Source organism: Physcomitrium patens, chromosome 21 (genome assembly GCF_059467195.1).
Source record: "Physcomitrium patens ecotype Gransden chromosome 21, ASM5946719v1, whole genome shotgun sequence".
NCBI lineage: Eukaryota > Viridiplantae > Streptophyta > Bryopsida > Funariales > Funariaceae > Physcomitrium > Physcomitrium patens.
Window position 1 is genome coordinate 6,206,542 of NC_143430.1, and position 20,452 is coordinate 6,226,993.

Consider the following 20,452-nt stretch of genomic DNA (forward strand, 5'->3'; position numbering starts at 1 on the left):
TTACAATGATAGTATTCAAGCAAGTACCAATTATTTATCATTCTTCTTTAATATTTATGAGCATCTGATTATTTCAGCAACCTTCTATTCTTCCACCGACACCAACAACCTAACAATGGAGGAATTTATATGACTTATAATAACCTTATATGAGGCACAACATTGTCTTCTTACTGCAAAAAATCATCGGAAGTAGTATGTGGATAATCACCAACAATATAAGATCTTCTAGGAGGATAATCAAGTATTATTCTCTAACACCAATCTTCCACTTGCTATATCAATCAAAGTCCATAAGCTAGTACTTTGATGGCATGGACCTTTTCATATTTTTGTAGTAATTTTTGATGTTGCATACTGCCTCAAGCTTCTGCCACATATTTGGCTCTATTTGATCTTTCATGTTTTGTAATTCAACAAATTTTATATTGAATGAAGGTTCTTTTTGGATCAATATTAACCACCACCACCAATTGTGATTGATGACCAATAAGAGTATGAAGTAGATAATATTATGGAATAATACTACTTTCATTGTAGCAATGGACATTTGCAACTTTAGTACAAATTTTTTTAGAAAGATTATTCTATCCACAATGAAATGTAGAAACCTACACAAAATCTCACTCATTGTCAAGAAACCATTTGAAAATACCATCAAGAGAGAAACAAGGATATTCCACATTAGTAGAGTAGGATTAGCTATAATAAGGCATGGGTAGGATATTTGTATTATTTGCACATAGAAATATGTAATGAGAGTCATTTTTGAAAAGTTTCTAGAATTGAGGTTAAGGTGGTGGTTCATATAGGATCCACCATTGTGAGCCATTGAATTGACTCATTTTGATATTTAGTATAAAAAATACACTTATTTTGCTTAAAATACAAATTTTATGAGTTAATATTAGAATTTTAGGAAAAAATAGAAAATAGATTGTTAGTAGCAGACATAAAATCTAAGATAGAGTTTAGTAAGAAGAAACTATAAAGAATATATTTTTCTAGTTAGCTAGTAGTATAGGAATTATAAAGGAGTAGTTTTGGTGTCAAAAAAAAAAAAATCTAGTGAGGTTTAATTATAATGGGTTTGAAGATTTTTCCAAATTCAACTAATCCAAGCGGCAAAGTGATTTTTCAAATTTATGGAAGCCTTCAAATGCAATAGAAGCATCAAATGCACCATGTGGAGTGAAAAAACAAGATCAGTACCCTTTCCTTCAAAGTACAAGTAGAGGAATGAAATTCTCATTTTTTGAAGAATTTTACAAATATTGCCTAAATCCTTCTAAGTAAAAAACCTTCATAAAAGTTGCAAAGGAACATAGATTGATGCATGTGAGTAATCAATCTTAGCATAGAAAGGTGTTTTAAACACAATGGTTAAGTTAGTTTTATTAAAAAGCATTTTTTTTCCCTCTTACAAGAACCATCAGCTTTGATTACGAAATTAGCTCTTGAATGAAGGAAGGTCATAGATCTACATTAGGGATCTTAGAGGTCAAGGGTGGAGATGTGGCCCTTCCACAAGCCACCACTCAATTGTATGAGAGTGGTTTGGTTTCCCAAGCCTCTCTCTCTCTTTCCTTTTTCATGAAGGCAAAGCCATGCTAAAGTGTGGTCTCAACCCTAACCCTAATCTTAATTTTTTGCTTCTTTCTTGATTCTAGATCTCATTGCAAACTTTAGAAACATATGAGCATTGATTTTGTGTCATGGATGGTGCTTATTGTGGTTTAAAAGGGGCCCCTTTGCAATTAGTGGTCACTAACTATTTCCATAGTCAAAAGGATTTGAGAGGCCTCGGATTTTCATCAATCAGTCTATATTTTTATAAAATTTTTAAGTTAATATTTTTTCATCACATAGCCCTTTTTATTAGCTTTCCAACGAGCTAAGGCCTTCTCAATTTGGAGTTAAACCGAAATTTTGGTGAATTTTTGAGTGCAAGGGGGCGGCTGCCTTGGTAGTTTCAATAACCCAACTTTGAAAAGGCATTCCTCAGTGCCAATTAATGGGATAATTTTGAAATTTTTGAAACACAAGAAAATTTAAGCTAATCTTCCATTGGCATAAATTTTATTAAATTTGAAGCAATTTTGAATTTTTAATGAAGTTTTGAGTGAAGGGGGATCGGCTGTAAAGGCAGGCCTAATGATCCAACTTTGAAGAAGAATTTCTTGCAGCGCAAGTATTAGATTGCTCCGAAAATTTTGGATCAAGAGCAACTTGAAGTTAATTTTCCAACACAAAAAAATATTTAGATTTGGAGCTAATTTGGATTTTTTGAAAATTTTGGAGTAAAAGGGGTGCTTCCCTCAATCCTTGGACGTTGTCAAGATACTTCTACTTGTACCTCAATTTATTTATTTTTTCTTTTCTTTTATTTTATTTTATGTTATTTTTTTCAGTAAATTTTAACTTCTACATTCAATTTTGGCTTTAATTTTTAACTTGTAACTTCTACATTCAATCATAGCTTTAATTTTTAACTTTTAATCTTCTTCCTTTTACTTTTATTTTTAAAAAATTTTAAACCTTTACTTTATTTTTTTACATTACTTTTATTTTTTAAATTTTAATTTTAACTTTTAACTTTTAATTTTTAATCCAACCTTTAAAAAAATTATAGTTACTATGGATTAAGGATAATAACTTTATTAATTACTTTTACCATCAATTAATTATGAAGTAAAAATTTATATATTTTTTAAAAAATGATAAAATAATAAAATAATAAAAATTAATAAAAAATACCTAATAAAATAATAATAATAATAATAATAATAATAATAATAAACTAAAATTAAATAAAAAATTAAATCAAATTATCTAATTAGAAGTAGAAGAAGGAATTGTTTTGTTTTTAATGAAGTTAAAGAATGAATTATCATTGTGAATGTGAATAATGTTAGAGGATTTGATTAATAACGTGGTGTTTTAAGAAGGATATGTAATAAGTGGATTAAAATTTAAATAATAGCTTTATGTTAAAATTTATATAGTTAATTCACTTATTGTAAGTTAGAATAAACTTCCAATTAGTAGAGGTTTATTTTAGCTAACAACCATAGAATCTTCTAAAAATGATTGAGGTGGTTATCATGGTGGAGCCTATCTCTACAGTCTTCTAAAAGGATAGTTATCTGAGTGGGGTCTACTATTAGAGACATTTTAGAAAGTTCTAGGAATAGTTGAATAAAACATAAATATGACTGGCTGAGGCTATTTGGGTATTTGATCAGATATGGCTTCAGATTCTTTCTCTTAGTAAAGTTTGGTTATTTTTTCTTGCTTTGTTTTGTTTGGTTCCATTCGCTTTTATTCAATTATGTCTTTCATGTTCCATTCTATTTAGCTACTTTCAATTTTGTTCTGGTGTATTTGGTCTTACATTGTGTTGGGATCTTTATTGTTATAAAATTGATAAGGTTTTAGACCTTAGAGAATCTAGTCTTGTTTCACTTTACTTTCTTAATAAGAATTTTAAAAATAAATTTAGGAAGCAAGGCCTTATACATTGGCCTTCTATAGTACTTGTTAATCTATTAAAAAATTTGCATAACCTAATACACATCACATCAATTAAAGATAAGTTGCACCTAATCCCCTCTATATATTGTAGTTGCCAAAAATACTAAAAGAAATCAAAATTACAAGTAAAGCTTTGTCTTTCACGCTTATTGAGAATTGTTGCATATCTACCATATTAAAAAACTAAAAAATAAAAAAATAAAAAAAACTAATAAATATAAAAATAATTAGTCTTATATTTATATAATTATCATATTAGTCTATAAATCTAAGCATATTTTTTTAAGCTAAAGCCATCTTGCATTGCCATCAAACTTAGAAAGAATTAAGTACTAGCTATTAACTTCTATCATAGTTAATTTAATAAGCTATATGCTAGATTACTAATTTTATGCTAATTCTAACACTTTAAGTTCCTAAGTGCTCTTGTTGATTGCTCTATTGTCATTTCTTATAAGTTACTTGTTATTGTTAGCTATAAAAATAATTGCTAGTAATACCATTGAAAAAACAAAATATCAACAAAGAAGAAAGAATTGTCTCTCATCTCTCTAAAAACACCAAATTATATGAAAGCATTAAATCCAAAGTAGTTATCCCTTCTTTTGAATGGAAACTAGTGACACTAGCTATATACTTAAATAGAATTTCAATAGAAATTATTATTAAAAATATATTTAATTTAAATATATGAAATTTATTTGGAAGATAATTAATTTTATTTATAAGAAAGAAGGAACATAATGCTAATATATTTATAAATTTGAATAGGATTTAGAATAAGAAATTATTGGATTAAATGGATTATTCAAGCTTTGATGGTATTATTTTTTAGGATAAATATCTGACTCTACAATAAGATGTATATTGAAAAAATGTTAGGGCAGGGATTTTGGAATCAAGTAGGTTTTCTAGATAGGTTTGTATCGGAAGGGGGTTGCTAGAGTTTTTTGGGCAGTGGAATTTAAGACTAGTTTAGAATTTTTTATACCATTTATTGGATTTTTTTTATCTTAAATTTTTTAAAAAAGCTAGATCTTGTTGTTAGCTTTTCAATAAGCCCTAGCACACAAGAAAAAGAATTATACTAAGAGAGATCTAAGCTAATTTATAGATAAGGATTTTGAAGACTACGGCTACAATAAGTGACCAATGTTTTTTTTAGTTTGGCTTTCAATTACTTTAAAATTTATTTGTTGACTTTGACATTTTGAAGTTTATGGCTTAAATTAAGCTCAATGAGTTAAATTTTGCCTAGATTGAATTAGTAATAAGTGATTTATAGATATTTTAGTGACAAGAGATTTAGGTTTCAGATTAGAGTTAGAAATTAGGTGCATCTTGGCATAAGAAAGATTTTAATCTAAAATTTGTACTCAACCTTTGAACAACCTGTGATTGTCGTTTTACTTATTCTACAAATTCCTTTCAGAATAAACTTGTAGAGGGAGATTTGAACGCAAGGAAAGACTAACTGCATGAGCTTACACGATAGGGTCACACAATTAACCGTATTCCGAACGACTAGAAATACCAAAGAACACTACAATGCTTTCTCCCACTAACGATATTCCTTCATCAACTGATAACATTTCCACTGGAGTGTTGTGTGTGGGAATCTCAAGAATGTCGGCAATTTGCAAAGAATTAAAGACTACAAAATCAGATGTAGATTAAATCGGATGAATTCCCACAGACGGATGATACTATGGCATGAAGGGATGAATTATGACTGATATCATTCATCCACATTAATGCTGTTCAAAGATATAATTCATCCACATTAATGCTGTTCAAAAAGCAAACAACTGGTCTGAAAGTTAATAAGGAACAAGGATTCGTTTTCCCCCAATGATTTTCTGCCACGTGTCGGAGGGTTGTAATTTACATTTGCTTTTGCTTTTTCTTTCTGACTCGATGTGGTTGTCCCGCTCAATTAGGGACCCGTTCATACTGCGCAACTTCAGTTAAGTAGATGTTGTGAGCGGTCAAGGGAGCAAGACTGATCCGCCCCCTCCTCTTAGCGTCAAACAATATAAAGTGAGGGGTTGTTGTTGCAGTACTGTGGTCCACACTCCTGTGGTGTAATCAGTGTGGTTGCAGATCCATACAATCATGCTTTCAGTGCCGCAGACACATGCGAAGTCCATGACCGGCAAAATGAAATAGATAAATAGGAAAATATGAAGACGATGAAGAAGGAGAAGACGAGAAAGTAGAGGAAGGAAGCAGTACTAAAGAAAAAGTAGGATTTGAAGGACAGCTCCGTTGCATCACACTTCAGGAAACCACCGCAAAAACATGGCTCGTCTTTTCAGAGCTCAAGGTGAACGCGGCAACCAGATTTATTTTTATTTTTATTTATTTTTCCCTTTTAAAAAGAACCAATAAAACTGTGCAGCTTCCTTCGTTTCACTCGCAAGGTAGGCGAGAATGTGAGTCAAGTGCCGCGCGTCTGCCCGTTCAATCACCTACAATTGATGGATTGCTTAGGTTTTGATGGCCTACAGAATCTGAGCATTCTTTGGGTGTAAATGCATACTCAAGATTTCGTTGGGAGTGCGTCGTGATTCTATTCGTTGATTCAGATATCTGGCTATACATGTACAGGGGGGAGGAACCAGAAACTACGGGCAGATATGTGCCTAATGCCTTTACCCAAGTACTTAAGAGTAACAAATTCTTCCGACTGCAATCAAATTCTCACACAGCGATCTGATGCCTTCATGATTGTTCGATTACCACCAACTCGAGATGAATAGAAACTTGGATTGCGAAAGGCAACCGTAATTCAAGCTCATCTCCGAAATGATTGTGGTGTCACGACAGCCCAGATGACCTTCAACTTGCCAATCTGCTGATAAGAGGGCCGAAAAGGAGATCCAGAAGCGAAGGCGTGGGGCTTCTCGCAGGACCCGTGGGCAATGCGTGTCACGCAATCGCACTTTATAGAGCTCGTCTTCTGAATGTTCTTCCCATTTATGAGTTGGTCTCTCTATCCATGGAAACCACAAGCTCAAGGTTGACTTAAGCATGAATAAATTGGAATAGAGTGGAGACGGAGCCTGTCCAAAAGCGGAGGCTGGCATGCCCTTCTCATAGAGTAGGTTCTGTTGGGATTTGCTGTTTTGGGACAGCTTGCGCGTCATTCAAACTCCAGGATTCGGTGGAATTTCTCCACTTTCGGTCGTGATCTGATAAGACTAATTAGCTTTTTCACAAACATTACCGCCTTCTTGAGAATTATTTGCGCAAACAAAATAAGATATAGTCTCAACAGCAGGATTGAGCCTTTTCCTATTTTTAGAAGTATTATTCTAGAATATGTGCAGAGGAGATTATTCTCTGTGGATTGGGAAACAGCGGACACAAGCGTAGGCGAGGGAGTGCGTGGCTTGCTGCGAGACGAAGAACTTGGAAGGATTGCGTTGGTGATGATGAATTGTGGTCTTGAGGTGCAGTGGCAGATTTACCGAAAGAAATCTTGAGGTTCAAGGCAAGAATAATTAATGGCCCTGGATGCCAAGCGGGAGGAAGATTCATGACCAGAATAGGAAAAAGTAATTATGACGACAGGCGACAAAGTAAAATGAGAATGTTGGAAAAGTGGCCTAAGGCTAGTAAAGAGGTTAGGGACTAGTAAAGAGGAGCAGCACGTCTGCCATGCGCAGGCGTGCCGTTTCGTAAATGCCATTCTAGTGGGCTGTACGTTGCCCTGGGGTTGCTCAATGCGGTAAGCCACACGTATCATGCGGCGGACTCCGCAATCTCCACAAGGATACATCCCAGTCTGACCTTCAGAGGCCCTCCCCCCCCCCCCCCCCCCCCACTCCCCATCCAGCTCTCCAGTGTTTCATATTTCGGTTGTGATTGGAGATCAGTTGGAGACTATTCATTTCTGTCAGGCTCCAGCAGCTGTCTGTCTGAAGATCGAGGCGCCTGTGACTGGTCCGCTGCTTGCTATGATACACGTTGACGACGCTCCGTCTTTAATATCATTGCGGTCCTCAAGGAACCCCTAAGTCGCGAGACTTGTTTTAAGGGGATGAACTGCGCGGTTGGCCATTAGTGGATCATCCACACTGTTGCTTTAGTTGGCTTGAAATCCTCATTTCTTTTTTTATTCAAACAAATTGAAAAAGCAACTGGCAGAAGAATGCTTTGGTGCTATTTTAGCATTGCATCCGCCAGAGGTCGGTAATCTTGACGTTCTAGAGCTTTGAAGTAGTGCGGTGATTGGTGTGACATATATATTTTGTTGGGCATAGATACTTGTTGTAGAAACGGTCGGCACCATGGGCCTGTGCATCCGTGACATTTTGCTCGAGCCAGAAGAGAAAGAGGGAGTTTACAGCGACGCAGAGTGGGCGATGTCTGATTCGGAATCTGACGAAGAGCCGATAGCGTTGCAAAGAGTAGACACCCCAGGGTTTCTGAAACGGACATACGGCGTTCTTGCTTACGATTCATCGTTGGAGCGCAAGCACAAATATGCGAAGCTTGACGAGCAGCTTGATGACCTACGAGCAGTTCTTCCAAACGCAACAAAGGTGAGTAAAGTCCTTGAATCGCTCTACGAAGCTTTATGTGGACTGGCTGCCCCTGGTAGCAGTCTGTCAACACCACTGAAGATATTGCTTAGTTGGTTCCATCAAAGAGCGTACAGTTTGTTTGAGAACTTGAAGATTTCAGTGAAAGGATATTGTACGGGTTCTGAAACCCCGCTTGTGAGCTTATCTGGACATTGTTGCTTTTGTCAGAGTAAAGAACGAACGTCTGTTGTCTTGGACGCGTACCAGTATATCGCGACATTGCAAAGGCAAGTGGATGACCTGAGTGCCGAACTCTTGGAAGAGGATGTTTTATCTCCCGCTCAAACGCAAGATGAGGAATGCGATCAACGTGACACTGTGTCAAGTTACAGCAGTGTACACGTGCAGCCTCTGGTATGTAGTTTAGCATTGCTTCTATTACTAAACGTTTTGTTTCAGGTCGAGATACAAGATTTTCAGGCTTTAGCCACAGCAGTGGAAATTGAATACCTTGAGCTTCCATGTGTGTGCAAACGTCCTCACTTCGAAGATTCTTGTGGATCAGGTGGAAGTGGTCAGAAGAGATGGGCTTTTGGAAGTTTGGATAGTATGTGCCAATCGACCAAGTCTTCTGGTGGACGTCATGGAAGCAGTCGAGTCCAGAGGACTGGCGGTCACGCATGCCAGGATTGCTTGTCACAATGACATCGTCTTCGAATACCTGAGACTCGAGGTGAGAACTCGACCGTGTATAATAAGTGCTGCGATTGGAAATGCCAGTTCAATGAAAGGAATTACTTCAAAGTCAGTTAATAGCAGTCGCACCAGCTTCTCATGTCACACTCTAAAGCGATCGAAATGATGGAATTAGCAGAATGAACATTCAGCTCCCAACTCGAAAGCGGAAGAGACGAAGGAAGAGGACGTGAAGGATTTCGAAGCCAGCGTGAAGGCGATGCTTGTGCATGCCATTTGCAATGAAGCGTCACACGTCAGACTTCAGTGATATGCTCAAACAGTCACTGCTGATGATCCACAATACCTCTACAGCTTCTGTGAAATTGTACCATGACCTCCACAGTCTCGCATGAAGATTAATTCCGGGTTTAGGTTTCGTACCGGCTCCGATGCGAAATTTTCAGCACTCCTTGGTAATGTTTCCAAGGCATTAAGCTACTCGGACACACAGATTGGCGCATTGAAGGCAAATATACATCCTTCAGTTGTACTTCAGTTGGTACGAAACCCTCAGAAAGCAGCGGCGCGCCTTGTAATCGACATATCGCAATAGCCACATATTTCTTTAACAGATGAGCTCATGCTCGATGATACTCTGCGCGAAAGCTAGGTCCAAATTTACGTTGATATCACGGTGCGTGTGAACGCAATCTTGTAACAATATTGTTTCAGACTCTGATTCATTCGATGTAATATATCTGCTCTATGTTGATTGACGCAATGCACACCACGTCGCAACCTCTTGCCTCTGGTCATCCTCAAGCCAGAGAATAGATGGAAAAGCTCCCGTCTACTCGACAAATGAGTATCACTCTTTGTGAATGATGAATAAAATTCTCCAGCGGCTTATAAATGACATGAAAACGTCGCTTGCAGACATTGTGAGGTGGACAAATGGTACAGATTTCACAATATATTCTCCAAACTGCTGTGAACATCAAAATACAGTTGTTACCTCACTTCTTCACCTGCCAATCTGCGTCATTTGTAATGTACACGCCATTTTCCAAGGTTACAAGGCTAGTCGTGTCGGCGGAAAAGTAGAAAAATTGCCAAATAATGACGAAGATCCCTATCGTCATACGCGCAGTAAATATGGCGACAGCTGATTCATCTGAAGAATGAGAATAATTCACGGCAGGGCAATGTAAAAGCGTGGAGCTTACTGGGCGAAAGATCACCTGCAGTCGGCACGACTACCAGAGAAGGCAGTACTGTAGAAAAGTCACCTTGAATGTCTCAAGCTGTATGATAGAACACTCGTTCAATGTTCCAGAACAAGATTCCTCACTGCAATGTAACTCCGCAATAGTTCTGTGGACTGTAAGAAAGCGCCTCCAGGTACTTTGCCCTAAACGCTTGCGTCAGGGCTGGCTTTCGAACAGATGACAAGCAGGTGCCACGTCGCGGAATTCTGTCCACTCCATGACAGCGTTGTAAAAGCCCCGACGCCATCTTCTAAGGATTAGTGCGTTACGGGGCCAAGCATCCCGACACGCATCGAATAGGACCAGCGAACGACGCGGATGGTCGGATGCTATTCGATATGAATCATCGCAACAAACAAATTTTTCTGGAAGAAAGGACCACGGACCGCGCTTTAATCGAAGTGCGAAAGAAATTGTTACATAAGCCGTGCTAATGCTTTTCCGCTGCAATGTGCGATGCCCTTGAGGTTTCAGTTTGTTCTGACCGTGCGCAAGGATTCTTTCCTCCGAGACACACGCAGCAGCTCAGTCAATCCTGGCACGCGCATCTCCTCCCCTAGGGATCATTTTGTTTCTTTCCGTCACTCTACCCTTCATGCGGAGACGGCGCTTCCGTGCCCTACGCAAACTCTCCTCTGATTGGTTTCTGCCAGCTGCGGTGCTCCTGGCCAGCGCCATGTTTTGCAGCGACGTCGTCACGAGCAAGAGCTCTGAGAGGGGTAAGTTCAATCATCATCGTTACACGTTTAGTAGTGCATACCCGTTCATTTCAGCACACTAACCGTACTAATAAAATGTACACATGTTAGAAGTGATGCTATCATGGTGTTATTGTAGAAAGGTTTTCATTCCCACGTCTAACTTTACTTCTATTTTGGAGATATCATCAACATTGTGAACATTTCTCAATGATTTTGTTTTTGATTTCCAAGATTCTAAAACATCTCTACTAAAGTCTCTTTTCTATGGAAAGAAACTCTTCATAGGGTGAATGAAATCTTGAATTAAATTCTGTGAAAACTTCCCTTAAAGCACTTGAGGTCAAATTTAAAGATACACATGAGGTCAAAGCCAACAAAGGAGCTTGTTTATCTTTCTAAGGTTTATTCCTATCTTGACTTATTTTGTGTATATATGTATATGCACACAAAATAAGAAAATGAGATTTTTATGTGAAAAACATTCCTGACAAAGCTAAAAGAAATAAACATGAGGAAGTCATGTGGTTGAAATTTTACCACTTCTATTATTAGGTAGATTATTAACTTTTTTTTACAAAAGATGTCTAAAAACAACACAAAAAATAATAAAAATAAAAGGATTTTTTATAGATTTCTTTTTGATTAAAAAAAAAAATTTAACATGTTATGAAAACTCTTAAAAATTTAGTGACTTAGAAAAAGTGTATTACAACTTAACACAAAAAAATGTACTAGGTGGAAGTAACCTAGGTGGAAAAAGTAATAAAAAGGAGGATGTATTCAATAAGAAAATAAATTTAAATTAATCAAGAGATTGAATAAGAAAAAACACAATAATATCTTATAATTGTAATTAAAATTTAAGTAAAAAATAGACATATTATAATCATTTAATATATTTATTTGAAATAAAATGATAAAAATTTGAGGCATAATGATTTATACAAATAAAACAATATGAATTTATAAATCGAAAGAAACTATACAAAAGCAACATAATTTGACTTAATTGAATTGTACTAAATTAATTGATCAATCCAACTTGGTTGATTAAATTTAATTAATCTAATTTCTTTGTTAAAATTGATATCTAATTAGAATAGATACTAAAATTTAAGTAGTTTTTAAAATATAAGTAATTAGATATCAAATAAATATAAAGAATTTAATGCATTATAGAATAAAAATTATAAAGATTTATAAATTTTATATAACTTTATTTTATTATATGTGTATTTTTTTTACATTTACAATTTGATTTTAATAAAAATTAATCTCTATAATTTTATAATTATAATTTTATTTTTTTTATTTTTTATTTTTATTTTTTATTTTAAAAAAAATTCATCATATTTCTATATCTATGCTTACCATTCATCGCAAATTTATCAATCTTCTGAGTTCTAATTGGTAAGTTATTACTCCAAGTAAATGACAATATAGTTGATTAGGATCAAGTGTGCTACCATATTTGATGCATGAATTTATTCATAGTTTATCTACATATTTATATTAAGCTTCTAATGTTTAATCTACATTTGAATTTGAAAGCTTATCATGCATCTTATTTCTATTGAATTCAATGATTAAACATCCTTTCTAAATTAAAAAGATTTGTTGACTATCTTCTAAGACTACAAATCTAAGAGCAAGTTTACTTTTTCTATCCAATGTTTAGAAATCATTTACAACTACATTAATATTAATTGAAATTATGGCAAGTAGTGCCAAGGACATGAATCTTGAAAAAAGAAATCTTCAATAGACTCTTGTATCATTGAAAAGATCTAGAAAGTCACTCAAAGATAATATAGTATTGAATTAAAATAGCTATTGCCAAAAACAAGAAGACTAGAAAGTCTTGAAACAAGACTAAAGACTAAAAAGGCATTGACAAGAATAAAGACGGCTTCATTCTTGCCTCCATATATATTCTTAACAAGGAACTATATGGCAATATCCTGTAGGACCTCCAAAACATGTTGACTTTGCAAGATACATATCTAAACTTGTAAAGCAAGTTTTCTATATGTACGCCACATAGTTAACTTGTTCCACAAGCCAACAACATGTGGTTACTTTGTTGACTAAGTTTCTAATCTACCAATCAATTATAAAGACATGTAAAGTCAAAATAACATCTATGAAGCTTCTAAGAAGCTATTCTAAAAGGTATTATGAAATTAACCTACTTTTATCTATTTTTACTTATTTCTACCTAATCATATAAGTATTTACTAGAATACGTATATATATCCATGATATATATTATATAAATTGATAAAATATTATCAAGAGTTGCCAACAATGCAACATGATATTACAACATATTTGTTGTTTTTTTGACAATTGTTAGACAAAGGAAGAAGAATGGCTTTTAGAGATTGATTATCAAGGCCAATAATTATGGTCATTTATTATTGCATGATATGATAAGTCATCTAAGTTGTTGATAGCTCTTTAAAGATAAAGATCACATTAAGAACTACTTAACATCAATAGTTTTATGTCATAACATGAGTATTAGCTGAAAGAAAGAAGAATTTATTATATTATAAAAATCTTATTATTAAATATAATAGAAAAGAACCTTCAAAATATAGATGAAATTTAAGAAGATATTAGAATTAATAAGTGTTAATACTATCTTTTTATAATAAGGACTTTTACATACTTTGGAAGACCATAAATAAGGCAAAAGAAGAGAGATTAATCAAAAAAGTATTATAAGCATCTTTAAGTAGATATAAATAATAGCAATAAAATAAATACTTAGATAAATCTTAAATTAATACCTATAGAAGGTTGATTATAAACCAAGATCAAAATCAAACTTTGTGGTACAAAATTGCATATTTATAATTGATGAGGTTTTTTCTTATCAATTAGAATAAGGATTTTGTAATCAAACTTGATAATATTTTTATGAGGATTGGTTTTGAAACATTTGAGCATATATTGATAACATGAAAGCTTCACAAATTCAAGATTTTTTTGAGTGATTCTATGTTGTATTGAATAATATATATATATATATATATATATATATATATATCTATATATATATATATTGATAAAATCTATAGATTTAGTAGATTTTACAAAAAAATATTAGTGGCTTTATAAAAATATTTTTATTGAATTTGTTTTGTAAGTTTGAGCTCAATTAAATACCAGGATCAAACATAAGTGAGGATCAAACATAAGTGATGTTCAAGTGAGTTAGGATCTCAAAAAGTAGGTTTAAAAAGTTAGTAATGATTTTTTGAGATTTTTAAAAATTTACAAGACTGACTGGAATAATTTCTTTGTGTATTAATAGTTGACTAATATCTTTATATTTAAATAAATTTTGAGACAAAATTAAAAATTCAAAAGCAATATATTGAAGCTAGAAATTTTGTTTTGAGGTTGGAGAAGAAAGATTGTTGATATTTGAGCAGAATAGAAGCATTTTTTTTGAATTTATAAGTAAGATCCTCTTCAAACTTTGTGTGCTTTTTTTAAATTAATAAATTAAATTATATAATAAATTTAAATCAAAATAAAATAATAATATAATAGTTATTATGATTTAAAATTTGTTGTAGTGTTGACTTAGGATTTGATTAGGATTTGTTAGGATTTATTTAAGGTTTGGTTAGGATTTTTAAAAATATTCTTAGGATTAAGTTAGGATTAATTTAGAATTTAATTAGGATTCATTTAGAATTTATTTATTATTTCTTTTAGATTAAATTTAAATTTTATTAAGACTTCTTATAATTTCTTTAAGATTTTTTGTGATTTTTTTAGATTTTATTATTTGTTTTTTTAAGGTTTAATAAAGATTAACTTTAAGATCTGTTTTAAATTTATTTAAAATATAATTTAATATAATATAATAATATTTAAAAATTTATTTAAAATTAATGAGATGTTTTTAAATACTTAATATATTTTTTTCTTTATTGTAAATTTAACTTTAAAGTAAGATCATATTCTTTTACAACTAATTACCTAATATATTCTCAAGCTAATCTTCACATAATACTAGAACAAATGTGGTAGTGCAAACAAAAAGCCTAGATACTTTTGCAATTGCTCAAATAATTTATAATAAAAAGACAAGGATTCATTGCAATTTCTTGACTAATTACTTGTCAATCTAAAAATTTGCATATTAATTTTTTAACAATTCAAACATATTTTTTATTGATGCTTATTCAAAAATGTTTGAATTGACATTAATATTAATACCAATAACTATATTAAAAGATTTTTTTAATCTATCTCAAATCTATTACTTTGACTAAGTATCATTTGTTGGCCTTGATTATGAATTATATTTACAACAAAGATTGGTTTAAAATACTAATTTTGAATATTTTTATACAAACTAAGCTAAATAGTATATTTTTTTATCTATCACATCTTCATAAATAAAAAAGACATAATAGATTATATTTGGGTCCTTTCCTACATTTGTAATATTTGTGCCAACAAGTGTGTCTTAAAAGTCATTATCATAGTCATTAAAGAGCCAACACTTCTTTTGCTTGTGGCATATTGAAAGAATGTGCTTTTTAATTACAAAAAAATTATTAAAATAAAAAATAATAGTTATGAAAGGCATGAATATGCCTTTATTAGATCAATTTTTAATTCTAAAAATATACCAAAATGCATAGAATACCTTAAAGAAATAGATTATCTTATAATAAAAAATTTATAATAGTATAAATAAGTAGTTGCTTGCATCTTTGAAATAAGTCAATATTATAAATGGAAAGAAATTATATTACATTAAATTATTATATATATATATATATATATATATATATATATATAAATATATATATATATATATATGTCATTAAATTATTTATATACCATCCAATAATAAATAGTACATATTATATAATATATTTTTCCTTCTGAATTATTTGCACAAGTATTGATTTTTACAATCAAGTTGATTAATCAAGAATATTAATTTTTGGCATTAGTAACAATCAATAATCTATTGCAATCATGTTGAATAAAGCTAGAAATTTATATATTGCTTCATTATAAGATGACAACTACTACAAGCTTAAATAATTTTAATAACATTTACACATATTAGATGAAAAACACTTGTTGTAGTTGCTATTGCAACAAATAAAAGTACCCACACATGTAATATACATCAATATATAAAAAGCTTCAATGCTTGCCAATCCAAAATTAATTAATCTCAAAGAACTGTCAAAGAATTCAAAGAATGTAAATAAATAAGTGAAACTTATATTAAAGAAATATGATTAATTTTTTTAAAGTATGTATATATATTTAAGATAAAATTAGAATGCATATTGTCAAAGACTAAAATTCCAAAGATTCTTAAAATTAGTCCAGAAGCAAGAAAAGAAAAGACTAGAGTGAATAAGACCTCAATTTTACCTCCACATACACTATCTAGCAAAGAGCTATGTAGTAACACTATCATACTGGAAGTAGCATAATATATAAAAATTATATAAAAAATTATAAAAGTTTGGATTTTAATTTTTAAAAATAAAATAAAATAAAATAAAATAAAATATTATTTTAATTTATTTAAGTTTTTAGTTTAAATTTTGTAATTAAAAATATAATTTGTAGGATTTATTAGGAAGGAATTCACAAAGGCATTGGTGTCAAAGATATAATATTTTAACTTTTAGACCATCCCATGTGGATGAATAAGGCAAATTGATAGAGGAATTCATATCTATTGATTGAAGGTTATTTTCAATGGAACTTCAAGATATTATCTATAATCATATTACAATTTGAAGCCACTTTAGGATAGGCAATCAAAGTTCAAAGGTTATAATTTTTTAGATTGTATTAAAAGGCTAGAATTTTCATGCAAAAACTAAAAAGTTTGCAATTTTTATAAGAGATAAATGGGTGCTTGAAGTTAAGGTCTTAAAATTGTATCTATTGCCATTCTTTTTGAATACAAAGAGTTTTGTGAGAGCTTTTGAAGATCAAAAATTAACTAAAGGAGCTTCATTTTATATAAAAGAATGAATAAATTATAATTTGGAATGAAGGAGAAAGAGTTGTTGGAAGTTAGTGCATCAAAATTAGAGTTTGTAAGTAAATTCTTTTCATGGAGGTTTTTGGTTTGGGCCATATCTTAAGTTTGTAGATGAATTTGTGGCTCAAAATTTTCACAAGTATAGACGATTATGTTAAGAAATAATATATAAAATTTCATGATATTTAAATGTTGGATTTTTGAAGTATGGTGGATTTAATATGCACATGTCTAAAAATTGATATGTTTAGCACCTGCTAAAAATTAGGCTATATCTGAAGATCTATAATAAATTTTTAATTGATTTTTTTTGTAAAAGTAGTTAAGGATATTAATTAATCTATAGAAAAATTTAAGTCTAATTGAAAAATTTAAATTAGAAGTTATTGAACAATACAGATTTGAAAGAAATCTCCATAAGAATAGAAGTGATTTAGGAATATCTAGTCACATCTTGGGAATTTTTATACATTAAAGACTTATATATTTGAATTAATTTTCTTCATAAAAATAAAATATAAATAAGATTTGTGTTTTATAAACTTAAATTTTTTTTAAGCAATTAGTGCCAAATAGAAGCCTAGTGCTTTTTTGACACTGTCATTTGGCATGATTTGTAATTTGAAAATATACTGGATATCTAGCTATAGGGAGTTTAATTGTAACTTATTGGCTAATCTCCAATAAGTAATTAATTCCACCTTTAACTTATATACAAAGTCTTAGTTTCCAAAACCTCTTTACTTTATATAAAATGCCCAAATTATAAACAAATCTATTAAAACATGTTTTTCTTGCAAATAATTTCTTCTTCTCAAATTTTAGAAAATCATATCTTTTGATCCAATTATTCAATTTTTCTAAATTTTTTACATAATTTATCTATTATTCTTAAGCTTTACTAGAAAAAAAATTGTAAAATTGCTACCAATCTTTTGACATCTTTGAAATCCTAGCAGGTGTTCTAAATCCTAACTTACAAGCACCTAAGCACTATTTTCTTTATATCTCAAAAATAAAAAACTCAAATGCTACAAAATATATTTATAAAGTTTATTAATGACTATACACATTCTTAAAAGTTTTGAGCCAAAATCTCATCAAATTGCTCAAGATATAGCTTAAAATACAACCACTAGTGAATTGGATCACTCACTACCCTTAGATTTGGAAGTGTTGACTTCAACCTCTAATATCTCCTTTATTTAAACTTAGAATCCATCAAATAGTATGCCAAAAGTTTAGCCAAAAAAGTGCTCTCTCCAATCCCAGTTTTTGATCATTTATTGCTTTGTATATGCGCATGTTATATCCAAAAGAGTGATAGTAGGTACAAAAATCAACACCTTAACTTTGAGCGCCTATATCTCTTTCATATAAATTTCAAATCACACAAAATTTACACCAAAACCATAGCCAAAAACCTAAACTTGCTGATCTTAGCCTCCAAAGCTCAAATGGCTCCGAAAGAATAATCCTAATTCCTAATAAGGCCTCAGGCAGCCTCCTTGAAGTCCATTGGGCATGATTTGTGGCCAATAGGAATGGAGATTTTCATCATCTATCTCCATTCATTCATATGGATGCCCTAACTTCTCTTTTTGCTTCCAAGATCCCTCTCTAATCCTTTTTCTAATAAGATTTATATAATTTATGCCCTAAACATCAAATAAAAGAATCAAAATAAAACTTCAAGAGTCACCAATGTCTAATAATAGTGATTTTAAATATTTAAAATTTATTATCAACCAAAATTAATCTTAATAGCCACTATCAAAAAAAATAAATTTGTGCAAATTCTAATAGTAGTTCTTTTAAAAAACCTCTTTTTTAAAATAGTAATCTAACTACATTCTACAACCAATTAAAATCCATTAACATGGCTCTTACCATGTTACTTAGTAAATCATATATCAAACATATAAACACAATATTTTTACATGGTAGCTCAACTACAACACAATAACACAAACTCTTTCTACTAAAATAAAGTTTTATAGAACCTCCAATATTTCTTCAACTTATAAGACACATGTCTAACTTGCAAGGCAAGTTTTTCAAATGTGTGCTACATAGCCAACTTATATCATAAGTGGCCAACATATATAAAATATGGCCAACTTTTTGGCCAAATAATCAACATATCAATTACATATAGAAAGATATAAATTTCAAATTATATCTATGAAGCGTCTAATGATATTGTATATAAAATATTAATAATATTTACTTCTATTTTTATTTAATTTTATTTAATTCTTTTTATTAAATAATTTTTAATTTTAATTATATTTAAGACATCATCTTCCATTTCTCTCTTTTTTAAAAATAAATTCTATAAAGAGAGATGATTATGTATTAATAAAATTCACAATACAATAATTATATTTTTTATATAATTTGATCTTTGATCCTTTCTTACATACATAAAATATGCAATAGATATTTATAGATTTTATTAGATATAATCAATAAGCAACTAAATTGATTTATTTACAAATAAAAAATGGTCTAAATTTATAATAATCTAACTTATTATAAAGTCGAGTAATTCATTATCCATTTCTTTATTTCATATTATAATACATAAAAAAATTGATTACTGAATGTAGCATTATTTTACTTGATATCATTTATAAGTTGTTAAAATTATAAAGTATATAATATTATTAATTAATTGATTTGATATAAAATATAAATTTTATTGGTTTCAATATAAATTACATTTTATTTTTTTATATAGATCAAAATCTAGCAAAAATAGCCTTTAAATTATCAAAAATTAGATTAAATTATTTTTAAAAAATATAAATCATTATAAAGAAGTAAGTAAAAATAATATTCTAATAAACTTAATTTGTAATTTTAAAGTATGATAATTTTAAAATTAAAGCTCAATTATAATTTTTATTTTTTGATAAATCCTTGAAATTTTGATCTTGTAACATCAAACTTCTTAAGAAAGATAATTCTTAATAATTTGATGCTTGAATAATATTTAATTATAAGAAAAGAAAAATAATTTAACATATTTTTTAAAAGAGCTCCAATCATGTCTATATCTTCACTTCTTGCTAATTTTTTTATTCATTATAGAGGTAAAATGAATGGATGCATCAAAAGCATCAACTTTCTTATTTGGCCATTATATTCTTCAATCAAACAAATTCTATTATAACAACACAATATAAAAGAACATGCCTACTATCACTCAAGATAAATAATAGATAAGATTCAAAAATAAATAAATTCTTAAAAAATAATGTTAATTTAAAAATAGGTAATTATCAAAGATATGAATATCAAAGAACCAAAAATTCAATATACTCTTATGCAATTCAGAAAGAATAGATATTCACTTAAAATTAATATAATATTGAAACTGGAATGACTATTATCAAAGACAATAAGATAAGAAAGTTTTAAAACAAGACTAAAGATAAAAAAGTATTAAAAAAGAGAAGATGGCTTCACTCTTACCTCCACATATATCATATAACTAAAAGCTATGTAACAACATTCTGTAGGATCTTTGATACATATCTAATTTGAAAGACATGTGTCTTAACTTAGAAGACAAGTTTCTTATATGAGTGCCTTATTGTTAGTTTGTACCATAAGCTTTTAATACATGCAACACCTAGTTAATTTATTGGCTAAGTTTCTAACCTAGTAATCATCTATAAATAT

At 30.6% G+C, this 20,452-nt stretch overlaps 1 protein-coding gene and 1 long non-coding RNA gene across 3 annotated transcripts; one reads left to right on the forward strand and one right to left on the reverse strand.

The window, feature by feature from the left end:
• The first annotated feature begins 7,324 nt into the window (after positions 1–7,324).
• Positions 7,325–9,520, forward strand: LOC112273966 (transcription factor SCREAM2). Of its 2 annotated transcripts, none has more exons than XM_024503075.3 (4): positions 7,325–8,084; positions 8,295–8,480; positions 8,632–8,799; positions 8,941–9,520. In XM_024503075.3, the coding sequence occupies exons 1-4, from the start codon at positions 7,830–7,832 to the stop codon at positions 9,070–9,072; spliced, it is 741 nt and encodes a 246-aa protein (XP_024358843.1). In that variant the 5' UTR covers positions 7,325–7,829; the 3' UTR covers positions 9,073–9,520. The 2 variants fall into 2 exon arrangements, with proteins under 2 accessions (XP_024358843.1, XP_024358842.1); XM_024503074.3 differs by having other exon boundaries at positions 7,555–8,084; positions 8,938–9,520.
• A 134-nt stretch (positions 9,521–9,654) lies between these two features.
• On the reverse strand, positions 9,655–10,403 carry LOC149986734 (uncharacterized). Its single transcript, XR_016499786.1, has 2 exons — positions 9,986–10,403; positions 9,655–9,780 (listed from the first exon to the last, which is right to left on the reverse strand). It is a non-coding gene; the product is annotated as an uncharacterized LOC149986734 (long non-coding RNA).
• Between the last annotated feature and the right edge of the window lie 10,049 nt (positions 10,404–20,452).